Source organism: Oncorhynchus mykiss, chromosome 1 (assembly GCF_057628025.1).
Source record: "Oncorhynchus mykiss isolate SJ-2025 chromosome 1, ASM5762802v1, whole genome shotgun sequence".
NCBI lineage: Eukaryota > Metazoa > Chordata > Actinopteri > Salmoniformes > Salmonidae > Oncorhynchus > Oncorhynchus mykiss.
The window spans coordinates 18,984,566-19,007,933 of NC_143022.1; the positions used below are offsets into that span (position 1 = coordinate 18,984,566).

The 23,368-nt window shown below is 41.8% G+C and overlaps 1 protein-coding gene and 1 pseudogene across 5 annotated transcripts in view; one reads left to right on the plus strand and one right to left on the minus strand.

The window, feature by feature from the left end:
• LOC110496031 (dipeptidyl-peptidase 9) overlaps nucleotides 1-4,248 on the plus strand; it is a 36,237-nt gene extending 31,989 nt beyond the window's left edge. For all 4 annotated transcript variants that reach the window (XM_021571701.3, XM_021571787.3, XM_021571867.3 and 1 more), the window contains exon 21: nucleotides 103-4,248. In XM_021571701.3, coding sequence (XP_021427376.3) covers nucleotides 103-195 — 93 coding nt within the window. In that variant the 3' untranslated portion in view covers nucleotides 196-4,248. The remainder of the gene's footprint in view (nucleotides 1-102) is intronic.
• Nucleotides 2,691-14,477, minus strand: LOC149985425 (angiopoietin-related protein 4-like; annotated as a pseudogene). Its single transcript, XR_016485775.1, has 7 exons — nucleotides 10,753-14,477; nucleotides 9,959-10,069; nucleotides 9,789-9,879; nucleotides 5,664-5,777; nucleotides 5,376-5,468; nucleotides 4,985-5,263; nucleotides 2,691-4,876 (listed from the first exon to the last, which is right to left on the minus strand). The product of XR_016485775.1 is annotated as an angiopoietin-related protein 4-like (transcript).
• Between the last annotated feature and the right edge of the window lie 8,891 nt (nucleotides 14,478-23,368).

Below are 23,368 nucleotides of genomic sequence, written 5' to 3' on the forward strand. Positions count from 1 at the left end.
AGAGCACATTAAAATAAACATTTTATAAATGAGGAAGACAGGTGCTTCCTTTCCGGGGGCTTTCTCTTTCCTCCATCTGTTCCTTTGTCTCCATCTCTTCAGATCTACCCCAATGAGAGACACAGCATCCGCTGCCCAGAGTCTGGAGAGCACTATGAGATTATGCTGCTGCACTTCCTCCAGCAGTACCTCTGAGGGCTGCAGTTGAATGAACAGAACCACTGCCCAATGTTACCATGCCCCTTCACATATACCACAGGAGGCTAGTGAGTGGAGGACTGGTCATAATAGCTGGAATGGAGTGAATGGATTGGTATCAAACATGTCTGATGTATTTTAAACCATTCCATTTATTCCGTTCCATCCATTACTATGAGCTGGTCCTCCCCAATTAAGGTGCCACCTGTGATAAACACACTGTGCCCCATCATCTGTGATTTGCATCCGATCCCTCACACCACTCTTAAAAAACAAGATTTTTTATAACAGCCTGGAGAAGCCCTCCCATGCTACCAACCCCTTCCCACGCCGAGAGCAGAGGGTCGTCACCTGTCAGTTTTTTAACTGGACAATGACTGCAAAGAAGGAGAGAAGTAGAAAATATAGAGCAAACATGAGCATTTTGAGAAAAAGAGCTCGTTAGCATCATGGAGTGATTTTCTGTTTTTATTTGGGATATTTGTTCCACACCCTGTTAGCAAGGGGGACCAGTATGAAAGTATATGGACTACTTTTGATCGCTCTGGATAAGAGCATCTGCAAATGACTAAAATGTAAATGATTTTTTTTGTTCATACTTTGGACTGTGCTGTTGTAAGTCATGGTGGATTACAGTGTTGTGTGGTGAGCCAAATGGTGTGGCCGCTGAGGACGGAAACCACACACTACCTGCAACTGGTATTTTAAGTGTGTATTAAAATAAAGTATTTTTAGGAATTCTTCTTTTATAACCAGTGTCTAAATGTAGTCATTAAGAGTCATTAAGTCATTAAGACTACTATCTCCAATGCCATTTCACTCTAGTGATCAAGTCTTTGCTGAGCTTGTCGCCTCAGACGCAGGCTTCTTTAGCTTTTGATAACTTTTACTGACTTTCATCTCAATCGCAATGTTAAATGTATCAATAGTGTCACATGTACAATGCATTCGGAAAGTATTCAGACCCCTTCACATTTTTTACGTTACAGCCTTATTCTAAAATGTATTATTTTATTTTTTTCCCTCATCAGTCAACACACAATACCCCATAATGACAAAGGTAAAAAAAACATTTTTTTTTACATTTTTGCTAATTTATTTAAAATAAACAGCAGTTACCTTATTTACATTACTGTTCAGACCCTTTGCTATGAGACTCGAAATTGAGCTCAGGTGCATCATGTTTCCATTGATCATCCTTGAGATGGTTCTACAACTTGATTGGAGTCCACTTGTGGTAAATTCAATTGATGGGACATGATTTGGAAAGGCACACACCTGTCTTTATAAGGTTCCACAGTTGACAGTGCATGTCAGAGCAAAAGCCAAGCCATGATGTCGAAGGAATTGTCCGTAGAGCTATAAGACAGGATTGTGTCAAGGCCAAGCTCTGGGGAATGGTAAAAAAAACATTTCTGCAGCATTGAAAGTCCCCAAGAACACAGTGGCCTCCATCGTTTTTAAAGCTGGCCACCTGGCCAAACTGAGCAATCGGGGGCGAGGGCCTTGGTCAGGTAGGTGACCAATAACCCAATGGTCACTGACAGAGCTCCTCTGTGGAGATGGTAGAACCTTCCAGAAGGACAACCATCTCTGCAGCACTCCAACAATGAGGCCTTAATGGTAGTGGCCAGACAGAAGCCAGTCCTCAGTAATAGGCACATGACAGCCTGCTTGGAGTTTGCCAAAAGGCACCTAAAGGACTCTCAAAACATCAGAAACAAGATTCTCTGGTCTGATGAAACAAAGATTGAACTCTTTGGCCTGAATGCCAAGTGTCACATCTGGAGGAAACCTGGCACCATCCCTACGGTGCAGCATGGTGGTGGCAGCATCATGCTGTGGGGATGTTTTTCAGCAGCAGGGACTGGGAGACTAGTCGGGATCGAGGGAAACATGAATGGAGAAATCCTTTATGAAAACCTGCTCCAGAGCGCTCAGGAAATCAGACAAGTGCGAATATTCACCTTCCAACAGGAGAACGACCCTAGGCACACAGCCAAGACAGTGCAGGAGTGGCTTTGGGACAAGTCTGAGTGGCCCGGACTTAAACCGATCAAACATCTCTGGAGAGACCTGAAAATAGCTGTGAAGCGACGCTCCCCATTCAACCTGACAGAGCTTGAAAGGATCTGCAGAGAATGGGAGAAACTGCCAAAATACAGGTGTGCCAAGCTTGTAGCGTCATACCCAAGAAGACTTGATGCTGTGATCGCTGCCAAAGTTGCTTCAACAAAGTACTGAATAAAGGGTCTGAATAGTGACAGTACCAGTCAATCGTTCAAGGATTTTAAAATTTATTTTTTTACTATTTTCTGCATTAGAGAATATTAGTGAAGTTATCAAAACTATGAAATAACACATGGAATCATGTAGTAACCTAAAGTGTTAAAAAAAAAATCTAAATATATTTGATATTCTTCAAAGGAGCCACCCTTTGCCTTGATGACAGCTTTGGACACACACTTGGTATTTGCTCAACCAGCTTCATGAGGTAGTCACCTGGAATGCTTTTTCAACAGTCTTGAAGGGGTTCCCACATATGCTGAGCACTTGTTGGCTGCTTTTCCTTCACTCTGCAGTCCAACTCATCCCAAACCATCTCAATTAGATTGAGGTCGGGTGATTGTGGAGGCCAGGTCATCTGATGCAGCACTCCATCCCTCTCCTTCTTGGTCAAATAGCCCTTACACAGCCTGAAGGTGTATTAGGTCAGTGTCCTGTTGAAAAACAAATGATTGTCCCACTAAGAGCAAACCAGATAGGATGGCGTATCACAGCAGAGTTCTGTGGTAGCCATGCTGGTTAAGTGTGCCTTGAATTCAAAATAAATCAGTGTCACCAGCAAAACACCATCACACCTCGTCCTCTATGCTTCACGGTGAGACACATGCAGAGATCATCCGTTCACCTACTCTTGTGTGTCTCAAAGACACGGCAGTTAGAATCAAAAATCTCACATTTGGACTCATCAGATCAAAGGACAGATTTTCACCAGTCTAATGTCCATTGCTCGTGTTTCTTGGCCCTATCAAGTCACTTCTTATTGGTGTCCTTTTTAGTAGTTCAATTCAACCATGAAGGCCTGATTTCATGCAGTCTCCTCTGAACAGTTGATGTTAAGATGTGTCTGTCACTTGAACTCTGAAGCATTTATTTGGGCTGCAATATCTGAGGCTGGTAACTCCTAATGAACTTTTCCTCTGCAGCAGAGGTAACTCTGGGTCTTCCTTTCCATTGGCGGTCCTCATGAGAGCCAGTTTCATCATAGCGCTTGATGGTTTTTGCAAATGCACCTGAAGAAACTTTCAAGCTGTTCTTGCCATAATATGAATTTGGTATTTTACCAAATAGGGCTGTCTTCTGTATACCACCCCTACCTTGTCACAAAACAAATTGGCTCAAATGCATTAAGGAAATAAATCCCACAAAATAACTTTTTACAAGGCACACCTGTTACAGGATCGATTTGTTTCACACTTTTTTTGTGTGGCTAACATCCAAGTTAAGCAAGCGGGTGTTAAGCGCGGCTTGGCAGTTCATGTTTTGGGGAACGCGTGACTTGACCTTCGCCTCTCCTGAGCCTGTTGAGGAGTTGCAGAAATGAGACAAGATGGCAATTGGATATTTGGAAAAAGGGGGTAAGAATAAGGCTGTATCGTAAAACAAAATGTGGAAAAAGTCAAGGGGTCTGAATACTTTCCGAATGCACTGTAACTCCGTTATCAGTCATATGGTACAAAAACAACCCCTGGAATTCTTATGCCTTTATTGTAAGGATGTCTGTAATTTATGTTCTATGCACTGTGTTCTGTTTCTATGGGGCGTTGGCCATTTATGCAAATTAGACATGATAACCCTTAATTTATAACTTGGGGAATACTAAGCTTGGTTGTGCTTGTATCTGTCTGTAATTTTAAGTGAAGCGGTTGTATCGTTTTTTATTTCACTAGGAGCGGTATGTTTTATGATTCTTTGTGCAATCTTGAGTACAACTATAAACCTTAAGGATCCAGAAATACAAAATAAAATAAGTCATAGATTTAAGGACTCATTTCACCCAAGCAATCAACCATTGCAAATATAACTGTCACTTTTACATTTCTTTAAGATATTTTGTTTGAAGTAGTTTAATTCAAAGAATTTTGAAAATGGATATTAATTTACAATATATTACTATTGGAAGTATAGAAGTGACAATATGACGTTGAGTTTCTCACATTCGACTGACAAAGTATAACAACTAAAATAAACAGTTGGACCCTTCCAAAGGGTGTAAAGTGCTACAATGTATCAGGCGATGTGACTGAAATAGTGTCCACTGAGACATTGATCCAAAGTGAATGAGATGTTCTTGCAAGATTGCTACACAAAAGCAGATGTTATGAACAACAAAATTCATGGTAATTCTGCTAACATCTTGTTGACAGTGGGAAATTAAGTTCTTAAACTCACAGGCTCAATATTGTACACTTTTTGTATACTATTTTTATACTGAAGGTCTAATAATAACCGTGATCCACTGTAGCTGGGGCAATCTTCAATACAGTGGTCCTCAGGGCATGGTTGGTCTTCCAAAACATCTGTTCCTTTGCTGTCGTCTTTTGAAGTATGTTGGGTTTTCTACAGTACTTGCCATTCAGGTTGGATTGGCCGCAGTTGCTGAACCACCAGCCACCTATGAGGAAACAAAACACTTGTTAGAGAACACACTTTTAGCTAAGTTCAGTGAGGTAAAAAAAATAGGACATTTTTAGAGTAAAATGTTCAAGAAACACTAAAATACCTGAGAGTCGCTTGGCACAGTTTATGTCTGTGTTCAGATCGTTGTCTCTGTCAATAGTGGAGAAGGACAGACCTGAGGGCCCGGTGGTTAAGCCACTTTCTAGTCTATCACATTAATTCTCGGGGAGGTAGAGGGTGTAGTTACTCTCTTCTCCATCCAATTGGAATGTATGCTGCACAGACTGAGCCTCTCCCATCCAATCAGACAGCTCCACCAGCAATGTGAGCTCTTCCTGTTTGGTCAGAGTGTGGATGTTGTCCAGTCCCAGCCAAAACTCGCCTAAAAGAGAATTAGAATCCAGATTATTTACATGAACGTGTGCATTATTTAAACATGAATATTGGCTGTATTGAAAGGGTTTCCATATACATTTGCTCTAATGAAATAACACCTTTCAGGCTGCCAAAGCCTTTTTGATAGGCCTCCCATAATTGATTGAAATTTTGGGATCCATCTTGCAGTCTTTGGATGACAGTCCATCCACCTTGTGTAAAAGAAAAGACTGGAAGAGAAGGAATTAGCCAAGTAATGTTCCAATTGTTCCACAGCCGATTGGGTTTTCTCTGTGCAAAGCAACTTTTTGGAGAAGCCTGTATCCGCCAGGACAAATTCCAGCCATTGGCGATATCGAAGTTTAGAGCAACTAAGAACAAGGCGATTTAGTTTCCCTTTCACTCACCAGCAGTAATTTCACAGAAGACGTCAAAGGGCTGAGAGTTGCGAGGCTGGATGGCGTACACTCCATTATTTCTCTCCCCTTTCAGGAACAACTCATGGCAGTCCGTGACCAACTCTGAAACAGCAAAAACGAAACATGTTGATCAGTAACCATTCATTAAACTTATTCGGTGGCTACTTGTATAATGATCTAGGGCAGTGGTTCCCAAACTTTTTAGTCCCGTGCCCCTCCAAAAATTCAACCTCCAGCTGCGTACCCCCTCTAGCACCAGGGTCAGCGCACTCTGAAATGTTTATTTTTTATTTCTTTTTACCATCATTGCAAGTCTGCCACACACACACACACACACTATATGATACATTTATTAAACATAAGAATGAGTGAGTTTTTGTCACAAACCGACTCGTGGGAAGTGACAAAGTTAGGACCAGGGCACAAATAATAATAATCAATAATTTTGCTCTTTATTTAACCATCTTACACACAAAACCTTATTTGTTCATCAAGAATTGTGAACTCACCACAGGTTAATGAGAAGGGTGTGCTTGAAAGTATGCTCATAACTCTGTTGCGTTGTATTGGAGAGTCTCAGTCTTAAATAATTTCCCATACAGTCTGTGCCTGTATTTAGTGTAACGCATACAATTCACTGGCTTGTATGCGAAGCAGTAATTGTTTCAAAACATTGCCTGTCATGGCACTGATGCGTCGTGAAGCAGTGTTGTTTGATGAAGTCATTGTTTGTTGTATAGTTTCGTTTGACCTTTTCCTCCAGCATTGTCCCAGCCATATCTGCGGCAGCAGGAATAATTAAGTCCTCCACAATAGGCCCCGTTGGAAAATATAAATGGGCTGTTTTGAAAATGTGAAGAAATGAAAAAAAATATACACTGCTCAAAAAAATAAAGGGAACACTAAAATAATGAAATACTTTTTTTGAATGTGCTGACAACAAAATCACACAAATTATAAATGGAAATCAAATGTATCAACCCATGGAGGTCTGGATTTGGAGTCACACTCAAAATTAAAGTGGAAAACCACACTACAGGCTGATCCAACTTTGATGTAATGTCCTTAAAACAAGTCAAAATGAGGCTCAGTAGTGTGTGTGGCCTCCACGTGCCTGTATGACCTCCCTACAACGCCTGGGCATGCTCCTGATGAGATGGCGGATGGTCTCCTGAGGGATCTCCTCCCAGACCTGGACTAAAGCATCCGCCAACTCCTGGAAAGTCTGTGGTGCAGTGTGGCGTTGGTGGATGGAGCGAGACATGATGTGCTCAATTGGATTCAGGTCTGGGGAAAGGGTGGGCCAGTCCATAGCATCAATGCCTTCCTCTTGCAGGAACTGCTTACACACTCCAGCCACATGAGGTCTAGCATTGTCTTGCATTAGGAGGAGCCCAGGGCCAACCGCACCAGCATATGGTCTCACAAGGGGTCTGAGGATCTCATCTCGGTACCTAATGGCAGTCAGGCTACCTCTGGCGAGCACATGGAGGGCTGTGCGGCCCCCCCCAAAGAAATGCCACCCCACACCATGACTGACCCACCGCCAAACCGGTCATGCTGGAGGATGTTGCAGGCAGCAGAACGTTCTCCACAGCGGCTCCAGAGTCTGTCACGTGCTCAGTGTGAACCTGCTTTCATCTGTGAAGAGCACAGGGCACCAGTGGCGAATTTGCCAATCTTGGTGTTCTCTGGCAAATGCCAAACGTCCTGCACGGTGTTGGGCTGTAAGCACAACCCCCACCTGTGGACGTCGGGCCCTCATACCACCCTCATGGAGTCTGTTTCAGACCGTTTGAGCAGACACATGCACATTTGTGGCCTGCTGGAAGTCATTTTGCAGGGCTCTGGCAGTGCTCCTCCTGCTCCTCCTTTCACAAAGGCGGAGGTATCGGTCCTGCTGCTGGGTTGTTGCCCTCCTACGGCCTCCTCCACGTCTCCTGATGTACTGGCCTGTCTCCTGGTAGCGCCTCCATGCTCTGGACACTACACTGACAGACACAGCAAACCTTCTTGCCACATCTCGCATTGATGTGCCATCCTGGATGAGCTGCACTACCTGAGCCACTTCTGTGGGTTGTAGACTCCGTCTCATGCTACCACTAGAGTGAAAGCACCGCCAGCATTCAAAAGTGACCAAAACATCAGCCAGGAAGCATAGGAACTGAGAAGTGGTCTGTGGTCCCCACCTGCAGAACCACTCCTTTATTGAGGGTGTCTTGCTAATTGCCTATAATTTCCACCTGTTGTCTATTCCATTTGCACAACAGCATGTGAAATGTATTGTCAATCAGTGTTGCTTCCTAAGTGGACAGTTTGATTTCACAGAAGTGTTATTGACTTGGAGTTACATTGTGTTTAAGTGTTCCCTTTATTTTTTTGAGCAGTGTATATTTTGCTTAGCCCAAATGGCATTGCACGTACCCCACTTTGGGTATACCTGGTCTAGGGCAATGCACATGTTTATCAATGACTGTATACAAAGGACTGAAAGATAAATGTCTACTGTCGTGGCCAAAAGTTTTGAGAATGACACATATTCATTTTCACAAAGTCTGCCTCAGTTTGTATGATGGCAATTTGCATATACTCCATGTAGTGTCTTAACACTTAGTACTTATTTATGTAATAAGAAAGACTCTGAATACAAGCAATTGAACTGGAGCTTCACATTTACTCAAACTAGTTAGTACCAGAGTAACATAGAACAACACTGCGCATGACCAAGGGTGCTCCCGCCTTAAAGGGGACATCAGTAATTAACAGAACATAACACTCCAGAATGTTATGAATAGTGATCAGATGAATTGCAATTAATTGCAAGATCCCTCTCTGCCATCCAAATGAACTGATTCCCCCCCAAAACATTTCCACTGCATTTCAGCCCTGCTACAAAAGGACCAGCGGACATCATGTCAGTGATTCTCTCGTTAACACAGGTGTGAGTGTTGACGAGGACAAGGCTGGAGATCACTCGGTCATGCTGATTGAATTCGAATAACAGACTGGAAGCTTCAAAAGGAAGGTGGTGCTTGGAATCATTGTTCTTCCTCTGTCAACCATGAAATACGTGCCGTCATCATTGCTTTGCACAAAAAGGGCTTCACAGAAAAGGATATTGCTGGCAGTAAGATTGCACCTAAATCAACCATTTATTGGATTATCAAGAACTTCAAGGAGAGCGGTTCAATTGTTGTGAAGAAGGCTTCAGGGCGCCGAGAAAGTCCAGCAAGCGCCAGGACCGTCTCCTGAAGTTGATTCAACTGCGGGATTGGGGCACCACCAGCACAGAGCTTGCTCAGGAATGGCAGCAGGCAGGTGTGACTGCATCTGCACGCACTGTGATGCATATACTTTTGGAGGATGGCCTGGTGTCAAGAAGGGCAGCAAAGAAGCCACTTCTCTCCAGGAAAAACATCAGGGACAGACTGATATTCTGCAAACGGTACAGGGATTGGACTGCTGAGGACTGGGGTAAAGTCATTTTCTCTGATGAATCCCCATTCCGAAAATGCTTGTCCGGGGAGTAGACAAGGTGAGCGCTACCATCAGTCCTGTGTCATGCCAACAGTAAAGCATCCTGAGACAATTCATGTGTGCCTCTTGGCCAAGGGAGTGGGCTCACTCACAATTTTGCCAAAGAACACAGCCATGAATAAAGAATGGTACCAACACATCATCCTCCTCCCAACCACCCAGGAACAGTGTGGTGACGAACAATGCCGTTTCCAGCATGATGGAGCACCTTGCCATAAGGCAAAAGTGATAACTAAGTGGCTCGGGGAACAAAACATCGACATTTTGTGTCCATGGCCAGGAAACTCCCCAGATCTTAATCCCATTGAGAACTTGTGGTCAATCCTCAAGAGACGGGTGGACAAACAAAACCCCACAAATTCCGACAAACTCCAAGCATTGATTATGCAAGTATGGTCTGCCATCAGTCAGGATGTGACCCAGAAGTTAATTGACAGCATGCCAGAGCAGATCGCAGAGGTCTTGAAAAGGGTCAACACTGCAAATATTGACTCTTTGCACCAACTTCATGTAATTGTCAATAAAAGCCTGCAGAGGTCTTGATGTCCATATTCTATTATGATGTATTAGGCTTACCAGTTAGAGAAGCGACTCCTTTAGTGTAATCCTTCTTTGCTATTTCCTGATGTTTCCGCCTGACAACGGACTTCACTCTACTCTGTTTAACCTGAGGGAAAAGACAAACATGTTCCATCAGATATTGTACACACACCTACACGCAATAAGGGTTATTGTACAGTACATACCTCGCCCTGGAGTGCCTGTAGGTGCATGTTCTGTTTCCCCAGTTTGTCCTGCTGTTGCCTTATTCTGTCCACCAGGTAATCTGTCCGTTTATTCTGTGCCTCCAGTAACCTCTGAGGAAAGAAGTGACACAAATGAGATCTGTTTTCTGTTTTTCGTTGTTTTTCGATCTCTTCTTCCGACTATATTGATAATGTGGGGCACGGATGTACTTTCCGTAATTGCAGTATATTGAAGGTTGACTTGTATAACTTCACTGTCCATCACAAGATCAAACTGTCAATGTTAGTGAAACCTGTGTTCAAATACTATTTAGGGTACTTCAATGACTTCCAAAGACATTTGGAAGGATTTCAATCTTTTTAAAAAACAACTAGGAATTAGAATGTAGTTGGAAATACACTTTGAAATTACTCAAATACACAGTATTTATAGAAATATATAAAAATACTCATGCATGTGAACCAGGTCTGTTTGGTACTGTATTTGAATTACGTTTTTGAAAATACTTTCAAATAATAGGCTATTTATAGGAAAGTATTTGAAATTACTTTAATATTCTTCCATCGAAGTAGTTGATTCGGGCCACATTTTTTGAAAATATTAAAATACACAAGTATTGGAACCCTATCATGTGAGTCAGCAGCTAACTTTCTATTTTGGACCTCGTTTTTGTTTTATTCCGTTTAGCATGTTATTAATCATATTTAATTAAGTAATGGAAGATTTACTCCCCTATAATATTTTAGGTATCACCCACAGTGCATTGTGAAAAAGTGCCAGATTGTTCTCTTACCTGGATGAAGTTGGCATCATCACTGCGGTTGTTACTGCTGTTGTTCAGCTTCAGCCCCCGTCCTTGCTGCATTCCATCCACCCGCTCTTCTAGCCTGTCCATCCTGGTGTGGATTCTCTGGCGCTCTGCCCTCAGTTCCTCAGCACTTGCATGCACCTCAGCAGACATGTTCACTACCATCTCCTGGGCTCTGGTCTTCAGTGCCTCTCCTCTTGGTTTTCTCAATGTGTTCTTTGAGGCCCTGGCCCAGCTGGAGAAGCTAGTGGGCCACCACGTTCACGTCATCCAGGAGGCGTACTGAGCCCTGTCTCTCCCAAATGAGAAACTGGTCCCCAAATGGACCAAGACGGCCGCTAACAGCAGTAGGAATGCCATTGTTGGCTTCATCTTTGTTTTCACTAGTGTCTTTGGTCGAAGCAACAATGCTGATCTTGGTTCAGCTCAGCTGGAAAAGTCTTGTTCGTTCTTCTGTTACATAGCCTCAGAGGTTTATATATCCTGTTAGTCACATGCTGCTGATACTAGGCAGTTCTGATTGAATGCTCCCCGGGTAGTAGGGGTGTAGCAAGCAAAGTCTAACTCTCCATTGTCCCTCTAGTCACATTCTTTTAGGGAACATGGACCTTGATGAGCAATAAGCTGTCTAATACACCCTCATAGTACATTATTGACAGGACCAGTATGCATTATGTGACGTTATAAAAAATAAAGTGAGTAGCTTTGGCTTGTGTGATCCAGAACGTCTCAAATGAGTTTCAGTAGCCTGAAGCAGCTTGATGTACAAGTACACCCCCTGGATAGGACGCTGTTCTATGTCAATGCTGAGTGCCAAGCAGAGACTCATCAGGGCCCATTTTCCCAATCTCTGGGCCATATTCAACAAAAATGTTTATTGCTGTAAGTATTTTGGGAAAGAAGATATGAGATGTGTTTATCTATCTTGATTTTCCTTTTAAGGAAGTTAGTTTTCACCTCATCTCTCATCTCTGAAGGAAGTTGCTGTTAATTTAGTTTGTTTCACATTCATTATTGTTTGTTTAGCAGTGTTGCACAACAGATATAGCCTATCCTATTAGATCCTGTTATTCTGGTGCACTCAAGCTAGCTGGACAGTCATGATCATCATTATGTGTTTTGGAAAGCTGATTCAAACAGAGGCTGTGTGTGAAGTAGGGGAAAGTTCAGGCTCAGAGAATAGTGGTATTTTGGGGATTATCAATTTGACGAATCAAGTGGTGACAGCCTTTGATTTGCATTAGACACAAGTTTGTTTTGATAGATCCATTATGCCAAACATTTGTGAGGACATTTATTTAATTAATACTATTGTTTTTCTGTTCCATCAATGGTACTTTTGACTAAGAATTTTACTTGAAGTACTTTTATGAAATGGTTTTATACATATTACTGTGTATTTGTGTAGTTGGCTATTTAAAATTAATATGAGGCTTAAGTTCCATATGTCAGTGAATGGTAGCATTTTGACAGCGTCTTCGGTTGTAGACAAGTTGCATAACCTTTTTCTCAATAGGTTATATTGACTAGAAACCATTGTGTGGAACAAGAGCCTGAAGAGAACATAGTGCTGTATTGAAACCAGAAAAGTTCCTGTGGGGAATAAAAAAGCACTTATGTTTATGCAACGTAATAAGCATCCTAAGAGTGTTTCCAAAACTATCTGAGGGAAACTTTAAAGCAGGGGTCCCCTATTCCATTCAGCCATTTTTCCCCCATCTTGAATGGGTGGTCGGGGCCGGAACATAGTTAGTTATTTTTTTATTTTTTTATTTGACCTTTATTTAACCAGGTAGGCAAGTTGAGAACAAGTTCTCATTTACAATTGCGACCTGGCCAAGATAAAGCAAAGCAGTTCGACAGATACAACGACACAGAGTTACACATGGAGTAAAACAAACATACAGTCAATAATACAGTATAAACAAGTCTATATACAATGTGAGCAAATGAGGTGAGAAGGGAGGTAAAGGCAAAAAAGGCCATGGTGGCAAGGTAAATACAATATAGCAAGTAAAACACTGGAATGGTAGTTTTGCAATGGAAGAATGTGCAAAGTAGAAATAAAAATAATGGGGTGCAAAGGAGCAAAATAAATAAATAAATTAAATACAGTTGGGAAAGAGGTAGTTGTTTGGGCTAAATTATAGGTGGGCTATGTACAGGTGCAGTAATCTGCGAGCTGCTCTGACAGTTGGTGCTTAAATCAAGTGAGGGAGATAAGTGTTTCCAGTTTCAGAGATTTTTGTAGTTCGTTCCAGTCATTGGCAGCAGAGAACTGGAAAGAGAGGCGGCCAAAGAAAGAATTGGTTTTGGGGGTGACTAGAGAGATATACCTGCTGGAGCGTGTGCTACAGGTGGGAGATGCTATGGTGACCAGCGAGCTGAGATAAGGGGGGACTTTACCTAGCAGGGTCTTGTAGATGACATGGAGCCAGTGGGTTTGGCGACGAGTATGAAGCGAGGGCCAGCCAACGAGAGCGTACAGGTCGCAATGGTGGGTAGTATATGGGGCTTTGGTGACAAAACGGATTGCACTGTGATAGACTGCATCCAATTTGTTGAGTAGGGTATTGGAGGCTATTTTGTAAATGACATCGCCAAAGTCGAGGATTGGTAGGATGGTCAGTTTTACAAGGGTATGTTTGGCAGCATGAGTGAAGGATGCTTTGTTGCGAAATAGGAAGCCAATTCTAGATTTAACTTTGGATTGGAGATGTTTGATATGGGTCTGGAAGGAGAGTTTACAGTCTAACCAGACACCTAAGTATTTGTAGTTGTCCACGTATTCTAAGTCAGAGCCGTCCAGAGTAGTGATGTTGGACAGGCGGGTAGGTGCAGGTAGCGATCGGTTGAAGAGCATGCATTTAGTTGTACTTTTATTTAAGAGCAATTGGAGGCCACGGAAGGAGAGTTGTATGGCATTGAAGCTTGCCTGGAGGGTTGTTAACACAGTGTCCAAAGAAGGGCCGGAAGTATACAGAATGGTGTCGTCTGCGTAGAGGTGGATCAGAGACTCACCAGCAGCAAGAGCGACCTCATTGATGTATACAGAGAAGAGAGTCGGTCCAAGAATTGAACCCTGTGGCACCCCCATAGAGACTGCCAGAGGTCCGGACAACAGACCCTCCGATTTGACACACTGAACTCTATCAGAGAAGTAGTAAATCATAATTATAGTAATTATTATAGTAATTATTAGTTATAAATAATTTGTGCGCTGAAAATTCACTGAAAGGATTCTAAACAGATAAACATATTTGAGAAAAACCGAGTAATGTAAAACCTTGATTACATTGTGATATGATCACATGCCTCTCTGTGGGGGAATACTTGGGAACAAATCTTTTAAATTAAAATCACTTTGAGCTCGTTTCCTGGTGATTTTACAGTCATTTATGTCCAAGAACAAAATATATATATAAAATTACCTGTAGGCCGAAATTGGGGAATCGTGTTTTAAAGACGCATATCCTGGACTGCCATCCTGCATGTCACCTTGTACTGCTAGGATACTGTAGGTCAGGATACTGTGGTTGTTGACCTCTAATCCACTGGTGTCCAGGAAGTGTTTTTTTTATGCACACCAGAACACAATGGTCAACTTTGTGATGCAACTTAATTGTAATTAGATGAACCTACACTTTTCCTGACCCAGTAAAAACAATTGCTTCCTGCAAGTTTGAGTAATTTATCATAGTAAAAAAAAAAAAAAACTTCACACAAACTATTATGTAAATCTGAACATGTTTGCAAATTGTATGTTTTGCATACTAGTTTGCAAAATTATTTTAAGTCAAGTCATCCAAACTATACTGGACAAAAATATAAACGCACATGTAAAGTGCTGGTCTTATGAGCTGTTCACAAATGTGTTTTTTAATCCCTGTTAGTAAGCATTTCTCCTTTGCCAAGATAATCCATCCACCTGACAGGTGTGGCATATCAAGAAGCTGATTAAACAGCATGATAATTAGGTGCACCTTGTGCTGGGGGACAATAAAAGGCAACTCTAAAATTCCACAGATGTCTCAAGTTTTGAGGGAGTGTGCAATTGGCATGCCGACTGCAGGAATGTCCACCAGAGCTGTTGCCAGAGAACGTAATGTTCATTTTTCTACCTCCAACGTCGTTTTAGAGAATTCAGCAGTACGGCCAACCGGCCTCACTATGTGTAACCATATCAGCTCAGGAACCCCACATCCAGGTTCTTCACCTGCGGGATCGGATGAGTCCAGCCACCCTGACAGCTGATGAAACTGAGGAGAATTTCTGTCTGTAATAAAGCCCTTTTGTGGGGGCAAACTATTTCTGTTTGGGTGGGCCTGGCTCTCCAGTGGGTGGGTCTATGCCCACCCATGGCTGTGCTGTGCCCACCCATGGCTGTGCTGTGCCCCTGACCTGTCATGTGAAATCCATAGATAAGGGTCTGAGTTTATTTCAACTGACTGATTTCCTAAATACGTATGAACTGTAACTCATTGAAATTGTTGTATGTTAAGCAGTGCGGCTTGGTGGGGTAGTGTTTCAGAGGACGCATGGCTCTCGACCTTCGCCTATTCCGAGTCCATACGGGAGTTGCAACGATGGGACAAGACTGTAACTACCAATTTGGATATCACAAAAATTGGGGGAGGAAAAAGGGGTAATTTGCATTTATTTTTGTTCAGTATAGATAAAGATCCTTACAATGTACAGTGCAACATTGTTTCAAGGTCATTGCATTGGTTATTCAAATCAAATGTTATTTGTCACAAGCTCTGACTACAAGTGTAGACCTTACCGTGAAATGCTTACTTACAAGCCCTTAACCAACAATGCAGTTCTAAAAATGGAGTTAAGAAAATATTTACTAAATAAACTAAAGTAAAAAATACATTTAAAAAAAGTAACGCAATAAAATATGCTATATACAGGGGGTACCGGTACTGAGCCACTGTCGTTACTCTGGTATAAGGCCTATGTAGCTAATAATGGTCAAATTAATTTCATAAGCAGTGTAGGAAACCTTCACAAGACACAAACGATCCCAACCATAGGTTTAAATGTCACAGCATTCTAAAGAATAGTGGGTCATTCCACGAAATGAGTTCCTTCTAGATATTTTAAGTAGAAATTGTGCACCAACGTTCTTATATGAAGTGCCCTTTAATAAACCAATAGAGAATTCCCCCCCCCAAAAAACTTTTGCTAAAGTGTCAAAATTAAGCATTTTGACATGTCAACTGTGTTTCACTTCTAGGAAGACGTTTAACACACGTCTCCAAGTTTCGCTATCATTGTAGGGCCCTATTTAGTTACTTTGACAAAGTTATTTAATGTGATTAGTGATTAATGTCTGTCCCTCATTTTAAGGATAACACAAGTGAACTGAAGTCTCGTTTTAATATGGTGAAACTATTCCTTTTGGGGAAAAAAATGCAATATGAGCTGGTTTTAGTCTTTTTTGATGTTTTCTCGTGTTTTGTGGTGGAAAATAGGGTGGGTCCAGCATAACACTACAACTCTGTTACACATAGATGGACCAGCTATATATATATATATATATATATATATATATATATATATATATATATATTGATTGTTTTGTGTGTGTAAATCTTGCGTTCCTGTTGTACATAACAAGCTTCCATTCCCCCTGTCACAAGGGGATTTATGGCTGGTTTAAGAAAAAATTGTCATCTGTTACTTTTCTAGTATTTATTTATTTTTATTTAAACTCTTGATGAGCAAACTTGTTTTTTATTAAGTTGAACATGTGCTCTTTGTCTGAATGTTAAAATGAGGTGAAATCAAACGTCTCTTTTGACCAAGTTACACTTCTCAAAAGGCACGGAATTGGTGGAGCGACCCAAGTATTGTGCAAAGCCATGTACATTTAAATACCATATGGCCCTGGTATGGTGTGGGATTGTGAAGACTAGATTTCTACCACAGCAATAAAATAACTCTCATTATTGTTTTTCCTTTGCAGGTTTGTGTGTGAATGGTGAAGATGGTATCATGTGGCAGGAGTCTTGTATCAGCATCTTGAGGCAGAAAGTAAAAAGAAATGTCCTCTCACTGTCAACTGAGTTTATTTTCAACAAACATAACATGTGTAAATATTTGTACGAACATAACAAGATTCGACAACTGAGACATAAACTGAACAAGTTCCACAGAAATGTGACTAACAGAAATTGAATAATGTGTCCCTGAACAAAGGGTGGGTCAAAATCAAAAGTAACAGTCAGTATCTGGTGTGGCCACCAGCTGCATTAAGTACTGCAGTGCATCTCCTCCGCATGGACTGCACTAGATTTTCCAGTTCTTGCTGTGAGATGTTACCCCACTCTTCCACCAAGGCACCTGCAAGTTCCCGAACATTTCTGGGGGCAATGGCCCTAGCCCTCACCCTCCAATCCAACAGGTCCTAGACATGCTCAATGGGATTGAGATCTGGGCTCTTCGCTGGCCATGGCATAACACTGACATTCCTGTCTTGCAGGAAATCACGCACAGAATGAGCAGTATGGCTGGTGGCATTGTCATGCTGGAGGGTCATGTCAGGATGAGCCTGCAGGAAGGGTACCACATGAGGGAGGAGGATGTCTTTCCTGTAACGCACAGAGTTGAGATTGCCTGCAATGACAACCAGCTCAGTCCGATGATGCTGTGACACACCGCCCCAGATCATGACGGACCCTCCACCTCCAAATCGATCCCACTCCAGAGTACAGGCCTCGGTGTAACCTTTATTCCTTTGACGATAAACGCGAATCCGACCATCACCCCTGGTGAGACAAAACCGTGACTCGTCAGTGAAGAGCTCTTTTTGCCAGTCCTATCTGGTCCAGCGACGGTGGGTTTGTGCTCATAGGCGACGTTGTTGCCGGTGATGTCTGGTGAGGACCTGCCTTGCAACAGGCCTACAAGCCCTCAGTCCAGCCTCTCTCAGCCAATTGCGGACAGTCTGAGCACTGATGGAGGGATTGTGCGTTCCTGGTGTAACTCGGGCAGTTGTTGCCATCCTGTACCTGTCCCACAGGTGTGATGTTTGGATGCACCGATCCTGTGCAGGTGTTGTTACACGTGGTCTGCCACTGCGAGGACGATCAGCTGTCTGTCCTGTCTCCCTTTAGCGCTGTCTTAGGCATCTCACAGTACGGACATTGCAATTTATTGCCCTGGCCACATCTGCAGTCCTCATGCCTCCTTACAGCATCCCTAAGACACGTTCACGCAGATGAGCAGGAACCCTAGGCATCTTTCTTTTGCTGTTTTTGAGTCAGTAGAAAGGCCTCTTTAATGACCGTTCCACAGGGGAATGTTCATTAATTGTTTATGCTTCATTGAACAAGCATGGGAAACAGTGTTTAAACCCTTCACAATGAAGATCTGTGGAGTTATTTGGATTTTTACGAATTATCTTTGAAAGACAGGGTCCTGAAAAAGGGATGTTAATTTTTTTGTTGCTGAGTTTATTTCCATGGCTGTTTCTGATTAGACATGCACAGCTGGAGTGTTCTATGACTGATTAGTTGAGATCTATAAACCCACAAACAGGCTTCTAAGTGTAAATGTGTTAATCCTTGATTATGATTTTGATTAATGTACGCTCGCATTGTTAGTTTTGATTTAATGGGATCATTCAATATCTTAACATCAAGTTGCACAAATTGTTATTTAGCTGAAGAGTAGAGGACAGTAGATATACCATTACTACAGTGAGTGAAAAAGTATTTGATCCTCTGCTGATTTTGTACATTTGCCCACTGACAAAGAAATTATCAGTCTATAATTGTAATGGTAGTTTTATTTGAACAGTGAGAGACAGAATAACAAAAACAAAAATCCAGAAAAACGCATGTCAAAAATGTTCTAAACCGATTCGCATTTTAATGAGGGAAATAAGTATTTGACCCCTCTGCAAAACACGACTTAGTACTTGTTGTTTTTCTGTCTCTCACTGTTCAAATAAACCTACCATTAAAATTATAGACAGATCATTTCTTTTTCAGTGGGAAAACTTACAAAATCAGCAGGGATCAAATACTTTTTTCCCTCACTGTATATACGCCTTTCCATGAAACACATGGTTACACTTGTTTTATTTCAGGGGGTGTGGTGGGGGAATTGACATTTTATGTTAGCAACCACACAGCTGTTATTTTCAATGCAGGAACTGAAATTCCATTCACCTTCATGTTGACCCATCACCCAGATTCCAAATGTATAGTACCTGTGTTCTGCATGTTGTCTGTCTTTCTATAGTCCTTATATGAACTTGTGTCCTAGATTATCTTCTCTATATCACTGTTAATTTACCTGTTGCCTCTTTTTTAATTTAAAAATCTATTTTGTGATGTGACCAAATGCTATCAAGTTGGTGCTGTCTAGGGTTATTGGGACATCCCTAACCTAATGCCTAACCTTAACCATTACCCTTACCCTTACCCCGACCTTAACCCTTACATGGTCAATTGGTAACATACACCATACATGCACTTGTCCACAAATCAATGTACACCCCAAGTTAATTGTAGATGTGGTAAGAAATACCTTGTGTCTACTGAATTCAACTGGAATTTTCTTACTTTTAAAAGATAAGTGTCATGAGTGGAATGCCTGCTGGAGCAAACATTGACCATTACTTAAAACTTTGTTATACACACATGTTCAACCCTTGCTCAGCTAATCAAATAGATTTTCCCATGATGTTGCAACTGTGGCGTGACATGAAGATACTCTCCTACATTCTGCCCAATTTCAGTCACTGTATCCTGGAAATATATTCTGCCCAATTTCAGTCACTGTATCCTGGAAATGGATTCTGCCAATTTTCAGTCACTGTAACCTGGAAATGGATTCTGCCCAATTTCAGTCACTGTATCCTGGAAATGGATTCTGCCCAATTTCAGTCACTGTATCCTGGAAATGGATTCTGCCCAATTTCGTTCACTGTATCCTGGAAATGTATTAAACTCTTACCTATTAGTTTTGTAGGACCAACTGTTCAGACGCTAGACGTTTTCGTGAGAATACCGATTTTTGGGACGTCTCATGGTCTGACAAACCCTGTTGTAGCTCGGCCACCTTCCACCGCAGATGCGGAAGGCCACCATTGGTGGATGTGGTGGATTGAGACGCAGCCCATGCAAGATAACAGATATCTCTTAAACAGACAGATTTTGATGGGGCTTTTTCTATTATGCTAATTAGATTTCAGAGGGGGTATGACTCTAGGGGTTTTTAACATGACTATGTTCAACTCATTCAGGTATTTTAAAATAACTTTCTGTCTGTCAAATCCAATACTCTCTGAGTCCTTTTTACCAGGACAACAAATATAACAAATATGTTTTTCTCTCCATTTTGGACTTTAGCATGTCCTTAAAAATGACTGGTTTCTTGTCTTACAGTAGATAGGATACGACACAATTTATCTTGCCAGTACACAATATCCAATGGATTTTATGACTTATTGATGCCTTTAGGCGTCAACTTTAAGCAGATGAAATTATAACTAAGAACTCCCCTGAATTTATAGAGTAATATACGTATATCCCTTGTCATCCCTTTGGCTAATTTACAGGCCATATGGAAAATATATTTTCTGAAGAAGAAGTTTGGGCCATAGTTGTTGGTGGTAGTTTAGAGTCTGGAATCTTATGACAGAGCAAGCTTGGTTGCTGCCTATGGCAGGGGAGAGTGTGATAATCCAGTAATTGCTCAATTTGGTTTCCTTACAAGCAGTTTCAGTATTACATAGCTGAGGATAGCGCACTCATGGAAAATCTGAGTCAGTCAGGAAACAACAATGCCAACTTTTCCCAATGGTCATCCTCTTACTGTTTTTTGCTGGCAAAATCAACTAGATAATCATCATTTATGTGTATACAGTGGGGCAAAAAAGTATTTAGTCAGCCACCAATTGTGCAAGTTCTCCCGCTTAAAAAGATGAGAGGCCTGCAATTTTCATCATAGGTACACTTCAACTATGACAGACAAAATGTGCTAAAAAAATCCATAAAAATCACATTGTAGGATTTTTTTATGAATTTATTTGCAAATTATGGTGGAAAATAAGTATTTGGTCAATAACAAAAGTTTATGTCATTGCAAGTATTGAGAGAGGTCAAACGTTTTCTGTAAGTCTTCACAAGATTTTCACACACTTGCTGGTATTTTGGCCCATTCCTCCATGCAGATCTCCTCTAGAGCAGTGATGTTTTGGGGCTGTTGCTGGGCAACACGGACTTTCAACTCCCTCCAAAGATTTTCTATGGGGTTGAGAGCTGGAGACTGGCGAGGCCACTCCAGGACCTTGGAATGCTTCTTACGAAGCCACTCCTTCGTTGCCCGGGCGGTATGTTTGGGATCCTTGTCATGCTGAAAGACCCAGCCATGTTTCATCTCAAATGCCCTTGCTGATGGTAGGCTTTGTTACTTTGGTCCCAGCTCTCTGCAGGTCATTCACTAGGTACCCCGTGTGGTTCTGGGATTTTTGCTCACCGTTCTTGTGATCATTTTGACCCCACGGGGTGAGATCTTGCGTGGAGCACCAGATCGAGGGAGATTATCAGTGGTCTTGTATGTCTTCCATTTCCTAATAATTGCTCCCACAGTTGATTTCTTCAAACCAAGCTGCTTACCTATTGCAGATTCAGTCTTCCCAGCCTGGTGCAGGTCTACAATTTTGTTTCTGGTGTCCTTTGACAGCTCTTTGGTCTTGGCCATAGTGGAGTTTGGAGTGTGACTGTTTGAGGTTGTGGACAGGTGTCTTTTATTCTTATAACAAGTTCAAACAGGTGCCATTAATACAGGTGGAGGACAGAGGAACCTCTTAAAGAAGAAGTTAGAGGTCTGTGAGAGCCAGAAATCTTGCTTGTTTATAGGTGACCAAATACTTATTTTCCACCATAATTTTCAAATAAATGCATAAAAAATCCTACAATGTGATTTTCTGGATTTTATTTTCTCATTTTGTCTGTCATAGTTGAAGTGTACCTATGATGACAATTACAGGCCTCTCATCTTTTTAAGTGGGAGAACTTGCACAATTGGTGGCTGACTAAATACTTTTTTGCTCCACTATATATCGTCTGTAAATTGCAATTAGGAGGAAATCAAAGTGTTACGTAAATGCATTTAAAAAAAGAGACATCACGCCTGCTATTTACATAGGCTTTACACTGCTGAAACAACTTTTTATTTTGTTTAACTAAGCAAGTCCGTTAATAACAAATTCTTATTTATAAAGACGGCCTACCCTTGCCAAACCCTCCCCAACCCGAACAACGCTGGACAAATTGTGCGTCACTCTATGGGACTCCTGATCACGGCCAGTTGTGATACAGCCCAGGATCGAACCAGGGTCTGTAGTGAAGCCTCTAGCACTGAGATGTAGTTCAATAACATACTGTGCCAACCTGTGGGGTTAGAGAGTGTGTGTCCCCCGTGTAGCAATGGCCAGCCCCCATACAACCTTCACCCACACTAAGCTTTATCTCCTTTAGATAGCCTATATCTGTCTTCTGCAGCTTGTATAGACAATAAGGGACTTGCATAACAGAACAAGGTTTCACATTCCATTCCTGAGGGTGCATATTTGTGTTCTAGTCCAGCACTGATTCAACTAATGAAATTGGCTTGGTGAAACAAACATGCAACCTCCTACAGGATTGTAATTTGAGCGAGTTTGCTACAGCATGACAATAATCCTGCAGCAACAGGAAATGTGAATTACTATGTGGATTTTAATTAACGGAAATGTTTTGTTGGGGTAGATGCATTTTTCCTTATGGGTAAATCAAGTCTGACATTTTAATTGTTAATTACAAAGTGTAAATTACAAACTTTAGAAGTCTTTTAAACCATGAATATTTGGCATGACAGGCCCCCTTGCTCTGACAGATGTCTGTAGGAGTCTACCATGTCTCAGGGCAAGCAGACCCTCCTCACAGATGTAGGATCTTAATTTGATCACTATTTTTTTTTGCTGAGAATTTGCAAACAAGTTTGTATCGCAAATTCTCAGCAAAAAACATCTGTGAGGAGGGTCTGCTTGCCCTGAGACATGGTAGACTCCTACAGACATCTGTCAGAGCAAGGGGGCCTGTCATGCCAAATAATGTCCCCATTCAAATAGTGTCCCCCACTGCGTCAGAACTCATTGAATCCCATTGTGACGTAGAGGGGGACACTATTTGGCATGACAGGCCCCCAGGAATGGAAAAATAAATAGAGAGGTCAATGATGATGTTATTATGACTAGTAATTGTTGTAATTTAGCCTCTCAGTGAACAGTAGTGTGGAAGCTAACTATGTTATCATGGCTCACTGAAAGGTAATCAGTCAGAAAGTGACCTCCGCTAAATGTCTAACAGTAACCCCAGGACTCTTCATCTCCTGGGAGTTCTCTATTCTGCTGTGGCCATCAACCGGGGGTCAGCTTCTGACCTGGAGGAAAACCCACAACACTCATCCTGGCGCCATTCTCTGGCATCCTCCACTCCACCACAGAGTTCAATGAACTAAGGATCTGGGAGAGAAATATTATGTTAGTATTTTTGCACTCAAAACATTTCAATCTGAGCATAGATATAAGAATAAACAG